The 18,451-nt window shown below is 41.2% G+C and overlaps 1 protein-coding gene and 1 long non-coding RNA gene across 7 annotated transcripts in view; one reads left to right on the forward strand and one right to left on the reverse strand.

Moving 5' to 3' along the window:
- Positions 1-10,496, reverse strand: part of AP1S2 (adaptor related protein complex 1 subunit sigma 2) — a 31,273-nt gene extending 20,777 nt beyond the window's left edge. For all 6 annotated transcript variants that reach the window (XR_003573540.1, XR_003573541.1, XR_003573542.1 and 3 more), the window contains exons 1-4: positions 10,357-10,496; positions 9,166-9,344; positions 1,645-1,753; positions 597-734 (exon numbers count right to left, since the gene is read on the reverse strand). Coding sequence is in view for 3 of the 6 variants with exons in the window: in XM_027904249.1 (XP_027760050.1) it covers positions 597-734; positions 1,645-1,753; positions 9,166-9,344 (426 nt within the window). In the remaining 3 variants the exon portion in view is untranslated. The remainder of the gene's footprint in view (positions 1-596; positions 735-1,644; positions 1,754-9,165; positions 9,345-10,356) is intronic.
- Positions 10,497-13,155: 2,659 nt separating this feature from the next.
- On the forward strand, positions 13,156-16,560 carry LOC114068270. Its single transcript, XR_003573543.1, has 3 exons — positions 13,156-13,263; positions 13,775-13,820; positions 14,169-16,560. It is a non-coding gene; the product is annotated as an uncharacterized LOC114068270 (long non-coding RNA).
- The last annotated feature ends 1,891 nt before the right edge of the window (positions 16,561-18,451 follow it).

An 18,451-nucleotide genomic window follows, 5' to 3' on the forward strand; every position in this document is an offset into this window, starting at 1 on the left:
ACCAGTAGTAATAAAAATCAAAAGCACTCAAAGTGAAAAAACAATGTTCTTATACATTATTCTGTATGTTTCTATGGCACTACTATTACTGCTTTGTCAACACAGAAATGCTCCAGAGTAAGCAAACTACAGCAGAAAAGCAGGTCTAAGAACTAATAAGAACTATACCTGAATGAGTCTCAAAGAAGAGAGTCTACCTTCTGGATTTCAGCAATGAAACAATAAAGAAGTGAACATGCATCAGGTATGAACAGAAAAACTAATGATTAATTAACAAAAGGGAGAAATGAAAGACACATGAACAACACTTAGTTAAACCAACATGAACTACAATTATCTAAGTATAAATATAAAATAGCCACTTGCAGTTACTAGCAGAACACACACAAAGTCACAGTAGGTTAAAACATACACGTGCCAAACAAAACGAAAAGAGCAGGTTAATATCATCCTATTTCACAACTAGGACAACCAACTGGAAACTACATGCTAAGCATGCTAAAAAGTACCTTTTACAAGCTTAAGAGAAACAGGAGCTTTTTTTAGTCACAACCTATCATGCTGACATTTTGGCCAGAAAAGCTGAATTTGCTTACCTCCTGTAAAAGATCAGCTTGTTCGATGGCTTTAAGAACATTTTTCTTGGAAGTCTCTTGAACTTCCCCTCCTAAAAGGAACTCATCCAGAATGAAATAGGCTTTTTCAAAATTGAAGATGATATCAAGTTCACATACCTAAAAAGAACATCAAGCATTACTGCAAAGCAGGAGGTTACTCTCACTTGAGGTACATCCTCTCACAAAACTTAACTTTTTCTCAGCTTCACCAAACTTCACCAAATTGTTACCTAAGGCTATAGCCTTGTACAAAATGGGGCAACAATAAAAATCAGTCCTTGGAGGGGAAAAAAAAAAAGAAAAATTTTTTACTTCAGTTAGTTACAGCAACCTCTGAAAAACACTTCCATCATTGTTAAAACGTGTTCAATTTACAACCATCTGTATTATATGGATCTTCAAGAGGCAAGAGAATATCCCTATAAAAGTTGTCTTCTTGACTGCAGTATCTAAAGGTAGGTCATGCAATCTTACAGAAAAATGTGAAAACACAGTAATCTCAGTTTTTTACTCATCCTGTGCATTCCCTAGGCAGGACTAGGAAGGCAGAAGAACAAGTAGCAGTTTTTCTACATGTGTTAATGTACAGTACTACAGTTTTTCTGTGTTTGCTGTTAGGGTAAGCAGATGTCTGTCTTGTCTTCTTTCCTTACCGTTCCTACTACTTCACAACCAGCTGCCTCCTTTGGAAGCAGAGGTAAGAAGTGCTCACACATTAGCGCAGTGCCAGGGAGAAGGAAAGTTCCCTAAACAGAAAGCTAAGAGTAAGATTTTATCTGACCTCAAGTGAAACTACTATTAAATGAAATAAATATAGGCAATTAACACCAGATTAATAACAGTTCTTCTCCCAAATTAGTAATTTATTTTGTATTTTACAGTTATATTAGGCAATCATCAGTTTAGCTTGGCCAAGCAAGCCACAGAAAATGTGTTAGATCCACCTTTTCAACAGCTAGTTGGTTATGTTTTATAAAAGTGCTGTGGGCATAAAACAAAATTATAAAATATAAAGAAACTGACTCACACTGCCAAAATACTTGTCAAGAAGTTCTACATAGCGATGAATTATTTCCAGAGTTATTAGTTCGTTGTCCTGATCTTCAATAGCACAGCAGAAATAGAGACTTGCATATCTGTAATAACAAAATAATCCTGATGTGAGCATAGGAGCATGAGCAAAATGAATGCACTTGAGAAGTATCGCATTCTCAGCTGCCCTTCATGCTCAGGTTTAGCATATTGTTCCTCTAAATCCACAGCCAACCAAATCACAGAATCACAGAATATGTCGAGTTGGAAGAGACCCACAAGGATCATCGAGACCAACACCTGGCCCTGCACAGAACCATCCCCAAGAGTCACACCATGTGCCTGAGAGCATTGTTCAAGTGCTTCTTGAACTCTGTCAGATTGGTGCTGTGACCTCTTCCCTGGAGAGCCTGTTCCAGTGCCCAACCACCCTCTGGGTGAAAAACCTCTAATATCCAACCTAAACCTCCTACCAAAGAGCGGCTGAAAGACCAGAAGACATACACATGTACAAAAGGGATCTGTCTCCTTGAGTCCAGCACAACTTCAGTCTCCACTGTCCTTTATGTGACAGAAATAAATTAGCCAAAGAAGTGTCTGGAAAAGGAAACCTATTTGATTTTCTGGTCTCCTGGCAGAATTCTGAGGCATGATATTTTCTTTACTGTCTGTAACATCTAAGCACCGGTATACTAATCAAGAGATTCAATCTTAAATCTTTATCACACAAGCTACACACAGAAATACTAAAAAACTACAGAGAATGCCTTGAGAAAGACAAACTGAATTAGCCATTAGGATTTGGTCTTTAAAGAGAATTTAATTACTCTTAAACCAACAACTCAATCACTGCCAACTGTCCTGGCATCAGACTAATGAGAGTCCATCAAATAGTTTCTAGTAATCCACTTCCATCTTGGAAGACAGAATTCTTCAGATATGATAGAGTTCCACTTTAATAAAAAGACCATCCAATTCTACAGTGCTCTACCATACATTTGTTCAAGTCATGTTTAAAAAAAGCTGATAAAAAAACCCCAAAACAGGAATGAAAGCTGCAAACCCCATTTAGTCTTTTCTAAAGTGCCCAAACCATATGCTGCTCAGTCACACATGGCACAAAACAGACTTCAAGTACCACCTGTTGTAACTGCTAATTTACATGAATCAGAAACAGCTTTTGTTTGCCTCTTTAGAGGGGACAACTGGCCACATTAAACAGTCTGAGTAGTCAGCCCCAGTGAAAAAGAAGTCATTCTGATGAGAATGCCAAATTTAAGGTGCGTAGTTGGTTCCTATACAGAGAAATCAATGCATCTTTTAAACACTGCAGTATTTTATCAGGCAAGACTTTGTAAACCCCAAAAGAAATTGTCAAGAGTTTTGCCTAGAAGTCCTGCAAAAAAATGCTGTATTTTGATGTATGTTAAATTCATCTCCCAGACACTCATCCAGTACCATTTATAGTCCAGAAAGTGTTCCCCTGTCCCCCCACTCTGCTCTGAGTCAAATTGCCATGGTTTCATCCTGAAGATTATTCAGAGTAACTTTATACAAAAGCCTTTAACTATTATCAGATGTTACTGCCTGTGATTTTTTCCATCCTACCACAAAATATGATGGGAGAAGAGACAAAGACACTTTCCATTGAAGGACATTTTCAATCCCTCACTCCTTCATCTCTTCACCATGGAGACTCGTGAGCTCATGAGAAGTCCTATCTGAGCACAGTTCTTTTCATTTTACACTGTTGTGTTTGTGCCTCCCTAACTTTTCAAGGACATTTACAGTCACTGTAGTAGTTTGCAAGATTCAATCTGTACAAGAAATCAAAACTATTTTAAAGAGTACTGGGAAGTGATACTATACAGGAAAAAAACATGCTTTCAAACCTACTGAGGAATTCATAAGTCAAACTCCAGGTTATCATATTTCACTGTAGAAAAAAAAAGATTTGACACATTATTTGACATTTACACTAATCATCAGCACTCAGGCCAAATCCATCTAAACAAAGCTTTCATCACCTTCAGATGAGCAGCACTGATTATGATGAAGTGCAGTTAAACTGCTTCCTTACAGTGCTTAAACACAAGTTGAACCACATACCAGCAGACGTTATCGAATCAAATTTCACTCAAATATTTTAAGTTTATCCACATGGGACAGACCTTTTGTGCTTTCTATTACTTAACAGTCAGTTTGGATGCACAGAACTATTTTATGATAAAAAAAAAATCAAAACAAAAGGAGGGGGGTGGGGAGGGAGACTAACATAAAATACTTTCCCAGAAAGTGGCCTGCTCTCAGTGTCCTCATTTAAAAGAGAATGCAACATACTTTCGAAAGCCTGTATTTGGCAGCTAGTAAGTAGACTACACATTCAAGCTCTGCCAACTGCAGTTCTGGAGAAATAACACTAAGAAACAAAAACTACTCAGAGGGTATTAACACAGAATGAAGGTCTGGGTATCTATTCTTCTATGCAGATAATATTTTTCCATGTATTTTTTAAGTACCAACCATGACTAATGGATCACTACTCAACAAAAGAAAACAAATGCAGATTTAATAAGTCTACATGGTAAGCAGCAGAGAAGTATAAACAAGTCAGCCATCACTGCAAAGGGCATGAGCATACCACAAAGGAATGCTTCAGACCTAAATTCTAAGAGGCAATAGTTTATTGTAATTTTTTTTCCCTGAACGCCAGGGCTTCAAAAAAAAAGTGTCCCTTTAAAGTCTAGAGCACACACCAGAAGTTTTGCCAAATGTAGAAGTTTACCTGGAAAGTATCCACACAAACAAGAGCAAATTACTGTACTAGGGCTGTAAAAGATTTGTGCTCTGCAGGAGCAGATTCTTCCCAATGAGCCTGACAGAGACCTGTCTTTCATATGCATCCAATGAAAAGTCAAATTCTGATAGCAAAGTGCACACCTACAAGCAAATATAGCGCAGTCTGGAAGAAACATTCTGTCTTTTTTATTCCTATTGCAATTATGGTCTTTTTTTCTCACTAGGTATTATTAAAAGAATCTTCAGGCTCAACTCAGCTGCTTCCCTCATTTAGGAAAATATTTTATGATAAATATCCTACACTTGTCAGAAAGGGAATGAAAACCAGAGAGACCAAAAGCAGTTGGACAAAATCACGGAAATTTTGACCTAAAAATGTAATATGGAATCAAAGAGCAAAAAGGTAACACAGCAGGTGTAAATAGTTATACAAATTCCTGCCTTTAGACAGATGGCCTTAGGATTTTTTTTTTTTTTTTTGTGATAGTAAACAAATCCATGCATCTCCCTCTTAATAGTTGCAATAGTTCAGTATTGGGAAGGCTCACTACAGGTAGGATCTCCACTACTCTGCTCACAGCCCGGTTCAGTAACTCTGCAGCAAGATCAGGTCTCTGTGAGCAGAGTTTATGCTTAAACTGCAAATCCTACCAGCTCAGTGGCATTCTCCTACTAGATGAAACAACAACTGCTTGAAGTCATCCCTGGAAGTCTGTCACCAGGTAAACTTGCAAACAAGACGTAAGTCTGTCAGCATCAGTCACTTTGCACGTAGATCCTAACTGCAGAAGTTTAAAGCTTAGAGAGTTTGGCACAAACAGAACCAAACTATAAATGACAACCAAGGGGCAGAGAGGTTGGGCTCGAGGGCACCCAAAGATCTGTGGTGTGGTGATAGTTGCCCAAATGAAAATTGGGACAACTAATATGTTGTGCTTGACAAAAGATTTTTTTCCTCATCCCGAAAAATTTACACATTTCTTTAATAAAACAAGAACTTCTGAGTCTCCAGAACAGTCTACCAAAGTTGAGCATTTCTTTTACAGTTTCTTATTTCAGCAAGGCTATACACCCCAGCAGTTTTAGAAATGGACAAGAACTTGATACTGATAGTTTTCTTTAAAAAAAAGGCTGCTGTTTCTTGATGTTGAGGTCCTCCTAGTGCCACATGAACAAGAATCCTGTACAAAGAAGACCTGATCTAATTAAAATTATCAAACCCAAGTATCTAATTCACTATAAATTGTGCATTCAGCCAGTTTTACAAAGCTATCTAATCAACATCATAAAATAGTTTTAATAGATATAACCGGCAGCTAAGAAAAAGAGGGATCATGCCAACTGCTGGGCACATCCCACTGGCCACATGGCTGTACCTTTCAGTCATAATAGAGTGAAGAGACACACTACCTGCACAAGGGGCTCTTCCATTGCTACTTTCAGTGGAGAGAGGGTAGACAGAAAGTTCTGAAACCCAATCTGCTGTAAGTCTTTAACATAAACTATGATCTTGGTTAAGTCATGCTAAAGTAAAAGGCAATTGCCACAACATCAAGGACAGCAATGACAGTTTTATAATTTCATATTGCACAGTTCCAAACTGACACATAAAAACAAAGCCACAACCCTTAATCAAATAACCAATCAACAACAACTAAATCCGATGAATGCAATTAACCAAATGCTAACAAAGTAAAATTTATATAAAATCAGTTCTTCTCTGATACCTGATTTTGACTGCATTATACTACACAATGAAAATAACTCATACTGCCAGATGCTAAAACAGTGAACAGATGAGGTCTTCAAAGAAAAAAAAATTACATCCTAAGTTCCTTTTTTTTAAGTAAAATTAGAAATTTTAACATTTAACACATTTTTCTGCCACAGAGGGAAAGTTTCTAATTAGACGTCTGTAGATGATTCCCCGTCCTATTTTCATGAAGTGCAATTGTTGTTGGCTTCTCATATATATTTTATTTTTCCCAGCAAGTCACTTAAAATCTCTCTGATTCTTCAAGTTAGAAGCTAACATCCTTTTTTAATCTTCCAAACCCAGCTACAGAATATGTATAACCCAATTCATGAACCATGACAAAAGCAGGGCACCTTTCCATCTTGTTTTGTAGTGCTAAAGGAAAAAAAATTAAGAAGGTAATGACTGAGCCTATGTTGCAAATGTTATCAATGCTCATGTAGGAAACCAAGCAAAATAAAAGTTACGCCACACACGTTTAGATGGATTTTAAGTTCTGCTTTCTTGAAGATTCATTTAGAAAACATCCCATAAAAATGAGATTCTACAGAGCTAAGGAGGCTAATCAAAATAGTCTAGCTGTCTTAATAAATGTTAAGTATCATAAGAAAGCTAAAGCTACAGTCTTGCCAATTCTGCATGAGTTCATTCTGTTCTTGCAAAAAGGTACAATGATGAGACCCTCGAGTATATTTCTATTAAAGCCAACCATTCTTTGAGTAGCAATATCTAGGTCAATTCTCCTACATGTGGAAAATAAATACACTCTAAAAACAAAACCAGCACAAATTTCAGCAATTTAAGACTCTTAACAGCTATATGCACGTGCAACATGTACAATAGCACTGTGCACATACTTTTATAGCGTATACTGAAAAACATTTGCACCAGCAGGTTCAGATCCTTCCCAGTAATAGATTAGACATGAGCAGATCTCAGTAGAGATGCTCAGGAGCCTCTTGTCTGTGAGTATTTTGGAGCATCTTCTGCAATTTCACAAAGCACACAGAGTTCCAGCAGGTGCGTTTTCCTTTAAGCCACACACCTTTTCAGTTACAAAAAATAAACCTTTTCAAAGAAATCACAGTAGCTGGTACTCATCATCTTTAGTTATGGTGTGGTGATTGGAAGAAGTCCCACACATGTAAAAGCTGTCAGTGTTATCAGACACACGAATTTAAACTATCACCTCTTATAGCTATTCCTTCTGGTGATGTTTTAGGGGGGGGAAAAGGTAAAAGAAAGGCAAGATTTGAGATGTTCATTAGCTTGGTGCAAGCTCATCTTTAGCAATTTCATAGGCTCCCTGTGCCAGACTGGTCTGCAGACAGTGAAATAAGCTACTGCAGTCAGCTGTGCACACCAGCAGTCCAGCAGACAGACTGCAGTCTACGCCCGGTCAAAAATGGTCTAAAATATATCTCCCAGCAAATTTCCTCATTCTCCTTGACCACAGGACCCACAACACACTACTGAGATGCAAGAACACCACAATTTGCAGCAACTCAAATGGTCATACCCACCAGCTCCCTAGACAAAAAAGGACATGGCAAGTAGTTGTTAACAGCAATAAAAAGGGGGGGAAAGCAGTTGTGTGGAATCATCCCCAGAACAGCTACTGCTGTTCCAGACTGCGCAAGGAAGGAAACAGACAACTCTACTCGTGCCTCATTTTTTTGATCTAGTCTCCTAAAGCTCAGCTGGAAAAGCACTTCCAGGCATTATCACTTAAGGAAGCATACCAAGTGTTTGAGCAAGCTGGTCCACATGCATGTACAAGAAGTTTTGTGAGGAAATTGAGAGGCAGAAAAAAACCTGTCCATGATTTCTTCCAGCACAGCCTCATGCATTGCTCCTACTCTTTCCTCCTTGTGCTAAAGAGCCACACGTAAGCAATATTCACACACGTGATGTTACGCACACCAATGTCTGTGTGAAGACAGGACTTAAAACATCTAAACATATTTGATTCTACTCATTACAACTCAGAATATTCTGTGATTCTGTGATTTGTTACACTGGAAAAGTTACAAACTCTTCATTTTGGCTCCAGTTCTCTCTGTCCTACCTACAGAGACTACAACAATGTTTATTGTAGGGTACAAATTACCTACCATTTCAAAGAGAAAACAAGAATGCATGAACCTTCTGAAGTTTATAACTAACTAGGGAATGAAGATAAGACTTTGTAGCAGCAGCTTTACCTGGAAGAGATGCAGCCTAGCAAAACCGGAGGTGGATTACTGCTTTGCAGAGAAAATTATGTTCACACCACCACATTTTGTTACATTCTAAAGATTAGCACAAAGATAAAAAATGCATGCCAAATACTCCTAGAAAGGCTAGGGAACAACTGAAAAATGAAACTACTGCAAAGAAACTGATACAGTTTCTTTTAGTACTTGCACTAAAACACAACTAGCCATGATTCCTTCAATTAGTAGAAATCCCTTTTGGTGTTCATAGCAAAAAAAAAAAAAAAAAAAAACCAAAATTAAAATAAACCAAACTAAGTACTCTGAAAAATTTCCTTATTTCTCTGAGCCTTAAAAAGCAAGTTACATTTTCATGTGATTTATGAAGTCATTGCTTGAGGTGCATATTTATGAAGTTTTTCTTTATCACCTATTACATCTGAAATGCCTATCAATATGAACATGTATGGATTGTGTGAATCTAAGCGGAGTAGCAAGAACTACCACTCCTTATGAAAGTAGAAGGAAAGCTCATTTCTTTTCTTCAGTACATTTCTAAATGCATGAGTGATTTTCCACACATGAATGACTCCTACTTGGTTATCAAATTAGATTCAAGGGAAAAGTCAGTCTTCTCTGTAAACAGCAGAGGGAAGGAAAAAAAAACAACACCAAAACAAAACACAAACAATCTTCATTATTTTCCTCCTACTTATTACACTGTTTGTGATGTATGGCAATTACGAGGTTAGTGAGACAGAACAACCTTTTGTAGACAATCTTCAGGTCTCTCCATTCGAGGAAGCTGCACATTTTCGGTTTGCGGGCTAATACCGTTTGAACAAGTTCCCTTGTGATTTTCTTCTTTTCTTTGTCAGATAATGGGACATACCACTTCTGGAGTCTCAGTTTCCCCTGGCGACTAAAAAGCAACATAAACTGCATCTGTTGAATCACAAGGAGGAAAGAAAAAAAAAAAAAGCTGCATTAATCTCAGTCTCTGAGTTTTAAAAAGATATCTGTGAGAAAAACCAAACAGGAAGGAGGACAGACATCCAAAAACCCTAATTGTATTTCTATAGCACTGGCAGATGTTATACAAGATCTGGAAGTACCAATAATACAAAGGATTCCGCTGAGCAAGGTCAGTCAAGCCAAAGGCAGTATAAAGCGCACACAAGTTTCAGAAGGAGATGTCAGAACCATCGGGTGGTGAGTGATACACCCAGATTTCAGACAAGCCACGTCCAGCACCGGCATGGTTGCGTTTCCGAAAACGACAGAAAAAAACCAGCACAGCAATCTCTTCAGATACCCAAACTCATTTTCAATTCACCGGATTAGAGCCTTACAGCGGGAGCAATTTGCACTTAAAATCTTTCCGAAAAGCCTCGGAATACTTTAAAAGGCTTTAAACCTCCCAGCGGAGAGTCCTACGGCACAGAAAAGCCCAGTCTTTTCCCACGTTACACAAAAGGAGGAGAGATTAAGTGCTTTCCCTGCGGTCCTATGTTCCAGGTCTCGCTTCCTCCAAAGGAGTGATGTTGCAGTTGTATTTTAAGAGGAACTTGCCGGGCTGTGTTTTTTTCCAGCAGCTGTAACATTAAAGGAAATGGGCTTTTTTGGTCTTTTTTTTTTTTTGTCCTATTTTTTTCTTTTTCTTTGCGTTTTTGCTCAAAGTTGTATCGGGCTGGAGAAGTTTCCCAGGCAATGTGACAGATATGAAATAGGACGTGAAAGCCCAGCCTGGTCCCGGGTGACAAGTGCGACCAAGCGCCAGCCGCGACGAGCGGCGGCCGCGCCCGCAGCGGCTCCGCGGGGCCGGGGCGGGGGCAGAGCCGCGCAGACCCCCCAGCCCCACAACATCCCTCCCGCCCCACCCGCCGGTCACAGCACCGCCCCGGCTCCCCACACGCGGAGAGGGAGGCGAGCCCAGCTCCGCGCGGCTTGTGCTCACCGTGCCCGGGGGACAGCGGAGCTGAGGAGGGAGAGGAGGATGAGGCAGCGCTACGCAGAGCGGCTCCGTCTCCGCGGGTGCTGCCGCGGCGGCGCCGAGCGGGACTGAGGGAGGGGACGGCGGGGCACGGGAGGTGCCGCCGGCGCGAGCGCGCGCGCACCCCAACGGCCGCCTCTCCCCCCGCCCGCGCGGGCAGGGCGGGGGCGGGGCCGCGCTCTCGGGGGGCGGGGCCGGGAGATGAAGGGGGCGTGGCCCGGGTGCCTCCGAACAAAACTTTATGAGCGGCCGCCCCGGAGGGGGGGCCGAGGGTGGGGCTGTCGCCCAGTGAGTTCGGCCGTGACCCAATCGGAGCGCTCAACGCCGTGACAGGAGGCGGAGCGGAGTGGGTAATGGCCAATGGGAGGGAGGAAAACGAGGGGGCGGGCGGGGCCGGGATGGGGGCGGGGCCAAGACCCCTAATCTGCGTGGCCCGAATTGGGATAGGCCAGCGGCCCGCGCGGCAACAGCCAACCGGGCGGAGCGGCGCACATAGCGGTCCGCGGGCAGCCAATGGGCGGGCGCGGCGCGGGGCCGGGGCAATGACATCAGTCAATCAGGCGCCCGGAGACCGAGGGCCCCCCCCGCGGCTCCCCCGGCCCCCAGCGCGGCGGGGGGAAGGGAGGGAGGGGCAGCCGGGCCGCGCATGCGCCGCGCCGTGTTTGCTTCCAGCACGTGCGCGCCCGGGGGGGCGGGGGTTAAGGGGGCGCGCGCGGGGCTGGGCGCTACCCGTGAGGGGACGGCCCTGAGGGGGGACTGGCCCGGGGAGGGGAACGGGTTTACCGTAAAGTCACCTTGATTGCCAATTGTAATTAGATTGGCAGGAGCAGCCGCCGACATAGACTTAACGGTGTTGCGTTTCGCTAATGCTTTGTTTATGAAATTATCATTCATGTCTAGCCACAGAGGCTTTCTGAGCCAAAATAGCCCCGATTTGGGAGATTGGTTGGCTGGTTGGCCGGTTTCGTGTTCTTGTGGGTTGCTTTGGTTGTAAAATTCTAATGAAGATGGGGCTGGAAACAGGTAGTATTTCCACTGGTGTTAGGTGGAAGAAGGAGCGGTGTCTCTCCAAGCAGAAGATGGAACACCTTATAATAAAAAAACTTTATAATAATAATATTAATAATAAAAAAAATAAAGCTCTCAGCATCATCTCTGCTCCACTCCCCAACAGTAAATGATCAGCAGCGCTGACCTGACCGGGCTGATCCGATAATGGTGTGACAAGGACCGGCAGATCCCGTGAAAGGGTCGCGCTCCCGCCGCCGCTCCCTCAGGAGCAGCTCCCAGCACCTCGGGATGTCACGCTTTTATTACTTTCTATTACTGACACTTTAAAAGAAAGCCCATCCTTTTGGCTACGAAACGGCTGTGGCAGCAGAAACTGGCTCTGGAAATGCTTTTGTGTAAAAAATGTGCATAGTCTGAAACGAAAGCCAATTTTCTGGCGTTTCAAGGAATGCTGTAGTCAATTGTACACGAGGAAAAGAGCAACTATATTCCTGATTTTATAGTAGAGGTTATAAATGTAAGAGAAAAGTGACATGAGGACAAGGGGTGAAACCAAGCTGAATGGATAAGGCAATTGCAGTATTAGAGGTCGTGTAGAAAGTGAGAACTGCTGTTGTAGGGGCTTGTTCCTGTCACATTTAATATTTGTTGAGCAGTCGTCCCATTCGCATCTGAACTTGCCTTCCACCAAGCTCAGGAATGGATGTGTGTGGATCTGTTACCTCACAGATTCTCCCCTCTCACTAGGGTGTTACTTTGCCTTCCGTAGTTTCCATGCATTGCAGTTCTGCTTGTTTCCTGTGAGGTCTAAAATATCCTGGGTTTCAGAAAGCTTTCATAAATGATCTCTTTCGTAAGCTGCCCACTGTTCTTGAATTCAGCATATCCCATGATTCTCCACGCACGCACACTTTAGGGGCTTCGAGATCTTCTAACGCATGATTAAAGCCAGCAACCAACTTTTATTTCTCTTCATCTGAGCGACTTAGAGTTTATTAGTGTTGTTATGGTAATGAGAGCTCCAAAGTTAATTTCTGAATGAGTCTCACCAGACCTGTGTTATGATTTGTCACTTTCCATCGCAGTGAAATATTTCTGCATATGGATCAAACCACACATTCTGCAAACACAGTTGATTTGAATCAGATGAACTACCCAGATGGTTCAAGAAATGTCTGTGTTTTGGTGGCATAAGGTCTCAAAGCTCCAATGATTGTTTTTGTTTTTTAGATCCTGTGTCTTTGTTTCATTTTTTGGTCAGATTTTACTGCTTATTTCAGTGTATGGTTTCATGCAGTGATACAAGGACAATTGTTCCACTAGTTTTCTCCCTCCTTTCTGTTACTTGGCTAGATTTCTTCAGACTGTAACCTGGAGTTTCTTCATTAAATCTCCCAGGCAGAATCACTCTGCTATATGCAGTTTCAGGTGGAATGATAAGGCATGTGAGACTGGTGGTATGTCCGGTGTGCTGGAAACTGTGTCTAGCCAGATCCAACTTAGAGGAACCTTTCTGTCTTCCTCAGCCTGTCCTGTCTTCTTATCCCTGCTTCAGATAGAGGGGTCAATGCTCTCAAGCCTGCCCAGATCGCCACCCATGTACTTCCTTAACTCATTTCTCTCAAAATGATCTGGCTTATTTTAAGCAGTTTAAGGTGTGATTTCATGTCAGTTTCAGATGATCTAAATCCCGAGTTCTCCCACCCATTCCTCCCATTCCCAGCTCCATTTTCCCATCTCTTTTCCTGCGCTGGGACTTTGATGCAGCTCACATTGCCCTCAAGGCTGGTTTCATCTGTACAGGTGACTGAGGCAGTCGACTTCAGGACTGAGCACCTGTGTTGTGAGGCAGTGACAGAGGTAATGATGTCTCTTCTGTTTGTCCTGTTTCTTTCAGGAACTTCAGAAGACTTACTGTTTGCAATTTTTTTTCAGTGTTGCAATTTGTACCAATTGTCCCTCTTTACATTGACTCCATTGTTTGTTCCTGTAAGAAATTATTGTATTGCTTACCCATTGAACTAGCAATACACTCAGCTATCTATATTTATCAAATTGATAAAGAAATATATGATGCTTAAAACAATAATAGCCTTTGAGTATTCCACAAACCCGTGACAATGCAGATGCCAATGCAGTCTAATTTTAGACATGACACAGTGAGTCTTCTATTCATTAGGTTTTGTTCATTGTCTTATATCTAGCTTGATGATAACCCCCTGGTTTATTTTGGATTTTTTTTTAACTGCTATTGTTGTAGAATCCTTGGTATTCCATTTTAGATGTAAGGCAAGTCTTCAGGGGATATATTCATTGACCATAAGACATTTGGGGTCCTCAGCCAAGACTTTGCTTTTTAAATTATTTCCAGCATGACTTCAGACACAGAAGAGAACTGCCTGGAGCTGGGGAGAGAGGTAGGAAGGAAGCTTACGTCAAATAAGATTAAATTTGCTTGGGGTGACTGGTATGGTTTATGTCAAATTTTGAGGGTTTGTTTGTTTGTTTTTAATTAATTACACTATGGTTGGTTTGTCTGGAAAACTGGGTCTTATACAAAAATTAATAAGGCAGACATCCTGGCATTTGGCAGTTCATGTGTGTTGTTATTGCCAAATCTGAAGCTCATGGAAGAATTTTGTTGTGATTTCACTGTTAGCCAAATTGATTGGTAAACCAAAAGGCCTTTATAACATGAACTAGTCATTAATTCCAATGGAAAATTTGCTTTCTGAATTTTACAGCTTTTTTCTTTCTTCACACAGTATTTAGTAAAGAAAGAGTTTGTTCCTGCCTCCCTTTCAGCCATCTTAGCACCTTAAAGAGGAGGGCAGCATACTTTAAGAGTTCATGCTGTGTCTTTGCAGTCCACCACTGACGTAGGTGGATGTGTGAGTAAGACTCATTTTGTTGTTAATTTATCTTCTTGATGCTCAATATCAGACTCCATTTGCATTGACTGAATAGCTGTGGAGTCGTTATGAAGGCTATACAAACTGTGTTACTACCCTTGGAAGTACTTACTGATGAATTTTTGCCTCTTAAGCCTCCAAACAGGATATTACATTATTATATACATTCTCTTCCCTGATATACTGTCTGAGTATTGGCCAAACCATCCGTGTACCACTGTGAGTCATGCAGAGCACTAATCTCAGTGGAGACAAAGTAAGTATACATAAGACTGTAAATGATTTTCATTGCTATGCCCCCTTTTTTTTTTAACATGGAGCTCTCACTCTTGATGAAATACTATTAAGTGCAATGTAGCAACCTGATTGCTAGATGCTATTAAATCATCAGATCATGGCTGGTGTCCTTACTCGCCTGTCTTTTCTGCGTGGGGTTAGAGGTTTGCCTATTGGAGACTTGTGGACATTGGAATTCTTTTAAATAAGATTGGTTTCCAACGGACACATGTGGCTCTCGGGAACATGGATGTCAGGCCATCTGTGTGATAGGCAGAACTACAGAATGAGCATCATAGATGTTCATCCTTGAAGTTGAATTTTCAGAGCTGGAGGAATAGTTTGAAACTGAAGTGTGGTCTTCCAGCCTGGTTAGGAGAATTACAGAGTCTAAACCATGCCTTACATGTGTCGTTTGCTTTGGAAAATAAAAACCTGCTTTTGAAAGTATAAGAATATTCAGAAATGAGGAGTGTGTTAGATGCCAGTCTGTGAGGGCTTCCTCTTAGTTACCATGTTTATTAGCCTGAGCCTGGTGCAAGGCACAGCAGCCATTTGGATAAGACACACACAAGCCAGCTGTTAGCACGGGGTGTGTTGGGGTAGTGAGCAGCAGATTTCCCTCTTACTTAGGTCATGTTCTTGTCTTTTGCTTGTCCATGTTTGTATTGGAGTAGTGCTCAGAGGCCCCGGAACTGAAGAAAATAACTGCACTGCAGACATTTATGAAGAAGTTGTTACGACTGCTAATGCTTCTTCCTGCTCCACTCTTACAAACTCTGCCATAGTGCAGCAAAGAACTGAATGGTTTCCAAAAAAAGTGTGTGAGGAAATGCAACTTTTTAACCTCACAAGGAAGTGGCTGGGAGGAATGGAGAGAGGAAAAGAGAGGAGGCTGGGATTTCTAAGAATACATCAGTACTTTAAGGAGTTGTTGAATACAGAATCTCACATATATCTTGCTCATCCTGCTGCCACTGCCGTTTCTGAAGTGGCTGATGCTGCAGATTACTCAGTATGTGCTTGCTGCATCCATCTCCTCAGATGAAGGAGTATTTGGACAGGCTTGTGTGGAGCTACTCAGTTTTTCCCAGGATGAAGAAATCTTTTTAATACGCCAGAGCATGGAATAGATATATAGGATTCTGGATAGGCCACCTGTGAAGTCAGACACATTCAGAGGAAGACAGTACATAGGTTTTCCCGTGCACAGTCTGGTCATCCTAAATCCACTGAAGCCCTCACTTAGGCATATATTCCGCTTCTGTCCTTGCTCTTAGACATGCCCAACTGATGGTCCTGTACGGCCTCTGGATCTGTCTGTGTGTGGAGACTGATCTAGCAAACCTCAGGATGTACTGGCTTCTGCCAAGGAGATAATCCAGTTTCCAACTTCGAACTTGCCCAGATTGACACACTGTGATGTGTAGCCAGGAAAGAAGATACAGACTTCCACCGCAAGTGTGTTAATTTTCAGCACATAGAAACTTTTCATAAAAACTTGGAAACTGCTTTGAATCTGAGATGGCAACCTGAAACCAGAATGTTTCATATTATAATCAAACCATAAACCTCCTAAACTTCCACACTGATTCTACAGTATAACACTAAGCTTTCATTTCAAATCCTCCTGGAAGACCAGTATAACTTCCTGCGTTGTTTTAGAGAAAATATATTGCATGATCTGACTAGTTTTTGCCACTCCTATAAAGGAGTAACGCAATCTGTAAGGCTTTCCTTTATTACCATTTTCTTTTTCAGCTGAAGTGTTTTAAGAGGACGAAACTGGGACAGCCAAGGCCTGTAAACCATTTACTGTCCAATTTTAAAGGCTCAAGAAGAATTTAAATGATGCGTAGGTTTTGTGCTGGCTGTGTCCACTTGTGACAATTTTATCCCTGTGAATTCTCGTTCAAACCCCTCTGTTGCCATGGCTTTGTGAAGGCTATCTTTGCAGTGCCACCTTTAGCCTTCCTTAAAGCTGCTGAACAGCAATCACAGCAAACATCTTTGCCAGGGGAACATGTGCATAGTTTACCTGAGACCTCTAGGGTTTGGATCTCTAGGTTTTGAAGGATTTTGAAGAACTAAAGTGCACAGAAAATGAGTGTGATGGAGCTCAGCACGAGGCCTTAGGGAAGTGGAATGTGATTTTATAAACAAAATCTCTGCCAAATACTGACTGTTTCTCTGTATGCTTTCACACCCATATACTTGGAATCATCAAAATGTGTGTGTTCAAATGGCCTGGTCAACGTCACATGTGTGATCACACAGAGGATAAGGATATTGTCTGTTTTGTCCTCTTTGTGCCTCTGGGCTTCTTGATTGGCAAGTAAAGTGAATTTGGAATTGCTTTTTATACTCCCTAGGAGGGGATGGTGTATAGGATACTTTGCCTCACTGTTTTGTTTCACTCTTCAGAAATCCATGAATGTCATGAATGTTTGTTGCCTTTGTGCATTTTATGGCCCTAATGCATTTGTTCTTTGTCTTGTTTGATACCTTATCTTTAGGTCACTTTGTTCTTTCTCTTTGTTCAGATACCTTTTTAACAAGCGTTCTACTGCTTCATCTGGCACTTTCACATACACACACAGACATACTTCCACTCAGACTCTGTTAATGCCAATCTTAATATTTGTTTCAAATCGCTGCAAAAGAACTAAGTAGCTCCTCATTTTTCCCAAAACACTTTGTTCTTCAAGAGCAAACCTCTTTTTTTTTTTTTTTTTCATCTGTGCAGTAGGATATCAAATACACTTAGAGATCTATCCCAGTAAGAAGACCTCATTTACTCTCTGACTTTGGGATTCTGCCCTAATCTAGAGGGTCATTAGTGGAACGGAGCCAAAAGGACATTCAATTATTTGCTCAAGTCTGAAAGGCCAGTGTTTCACAACTGCAGAGTGTGATATTAAAAAGGATGAATCCTTTGGCAATGTATCCTTTCTACTGCAAAATACTTGCCGTGTGGAACCTAAGACCCCTATTACAAATTCATGAATGATTTTAATGCATCCTGGCAGCTTTCATAAGCATTGCAGTAATCTGGAAGAAAGTTAAAAAAAAAAAAAAAAAGAAAAGATCATGGGTTTGTGCAAAATAATATAGCTATGGTCGTATTTGATCTAGCTACCTAGTGGGAAAGGAATGTTGAACTTTTTAAAAAAACAGAGAGATTTCTACTACGTTATGTCTCACCAGTCAATTTAGAAATCATGTTCACATAAGAGATAGTAACTCAATGTAGATCATCAATAAAAGAAAAAATATGTCTAAAATGAGCACAGTCCTTGGTGTCTTGGAGGAGTTGTAAAATCATGTTGTAAAACTAAACTACCCATTGTCAGAAAGTAACACTCTAATAGGAAAATCTGGCTATCAAGAAGTTCTTTCATTTCTTCATTGTATTTTAAAAATTTTCCCCCACACTGTGATTTTCACTTTGAGCACTCCTAGCCTGGAGGCACTGTTTGTTGCAAAGACAAAGCTGTCAAGAAAGGAAAGCAGATCTGAGAGTGAGCAGCTTTTATTTCCTTGGGGCACTATGATGCAAAATGATAGCAACAGTCAACAAGTAACATTTTATGTGGTAGAGGCTTGGCTGGAAGGTGGAAAGACCTTCTCCGGTTCTTCGGTCGCGAAGAGACTGGCCATTATATACATTATATATATACATTTTCCCCAGTAAGCAACTGTTATGGAAAAACAGTTGTTGTGTGCAGTCACAAGTCAGAGAAGAAGCTTTGAAGAGGATGCGTTGAAATGAGGAGTGTTCTAGAGCTGCTGTGTATAACACAAGTGACATAAGGTCAAAACTAAAGATTTGGACTTTCAAAATTCCATCTCTTATTCCT

The sequence above is a fragment of the Empidonax traillii genome, unplaced genomic scaffold (genome assembly GCF_003031625.1).
Source record: "Empidonax traillii isolate 1590-97213 ecotype Southwest subspecies unplaced genomic scaffold, ASM303162v1 scaffold1024:size258002, whole genome shotgun sequence".
NCBI classification, from domain to species: Eukaryota; Metazoa; Chordata; class Aves; order Passeriformes; family Tyrannidae; genus Empidonax; species Empidonax traillii.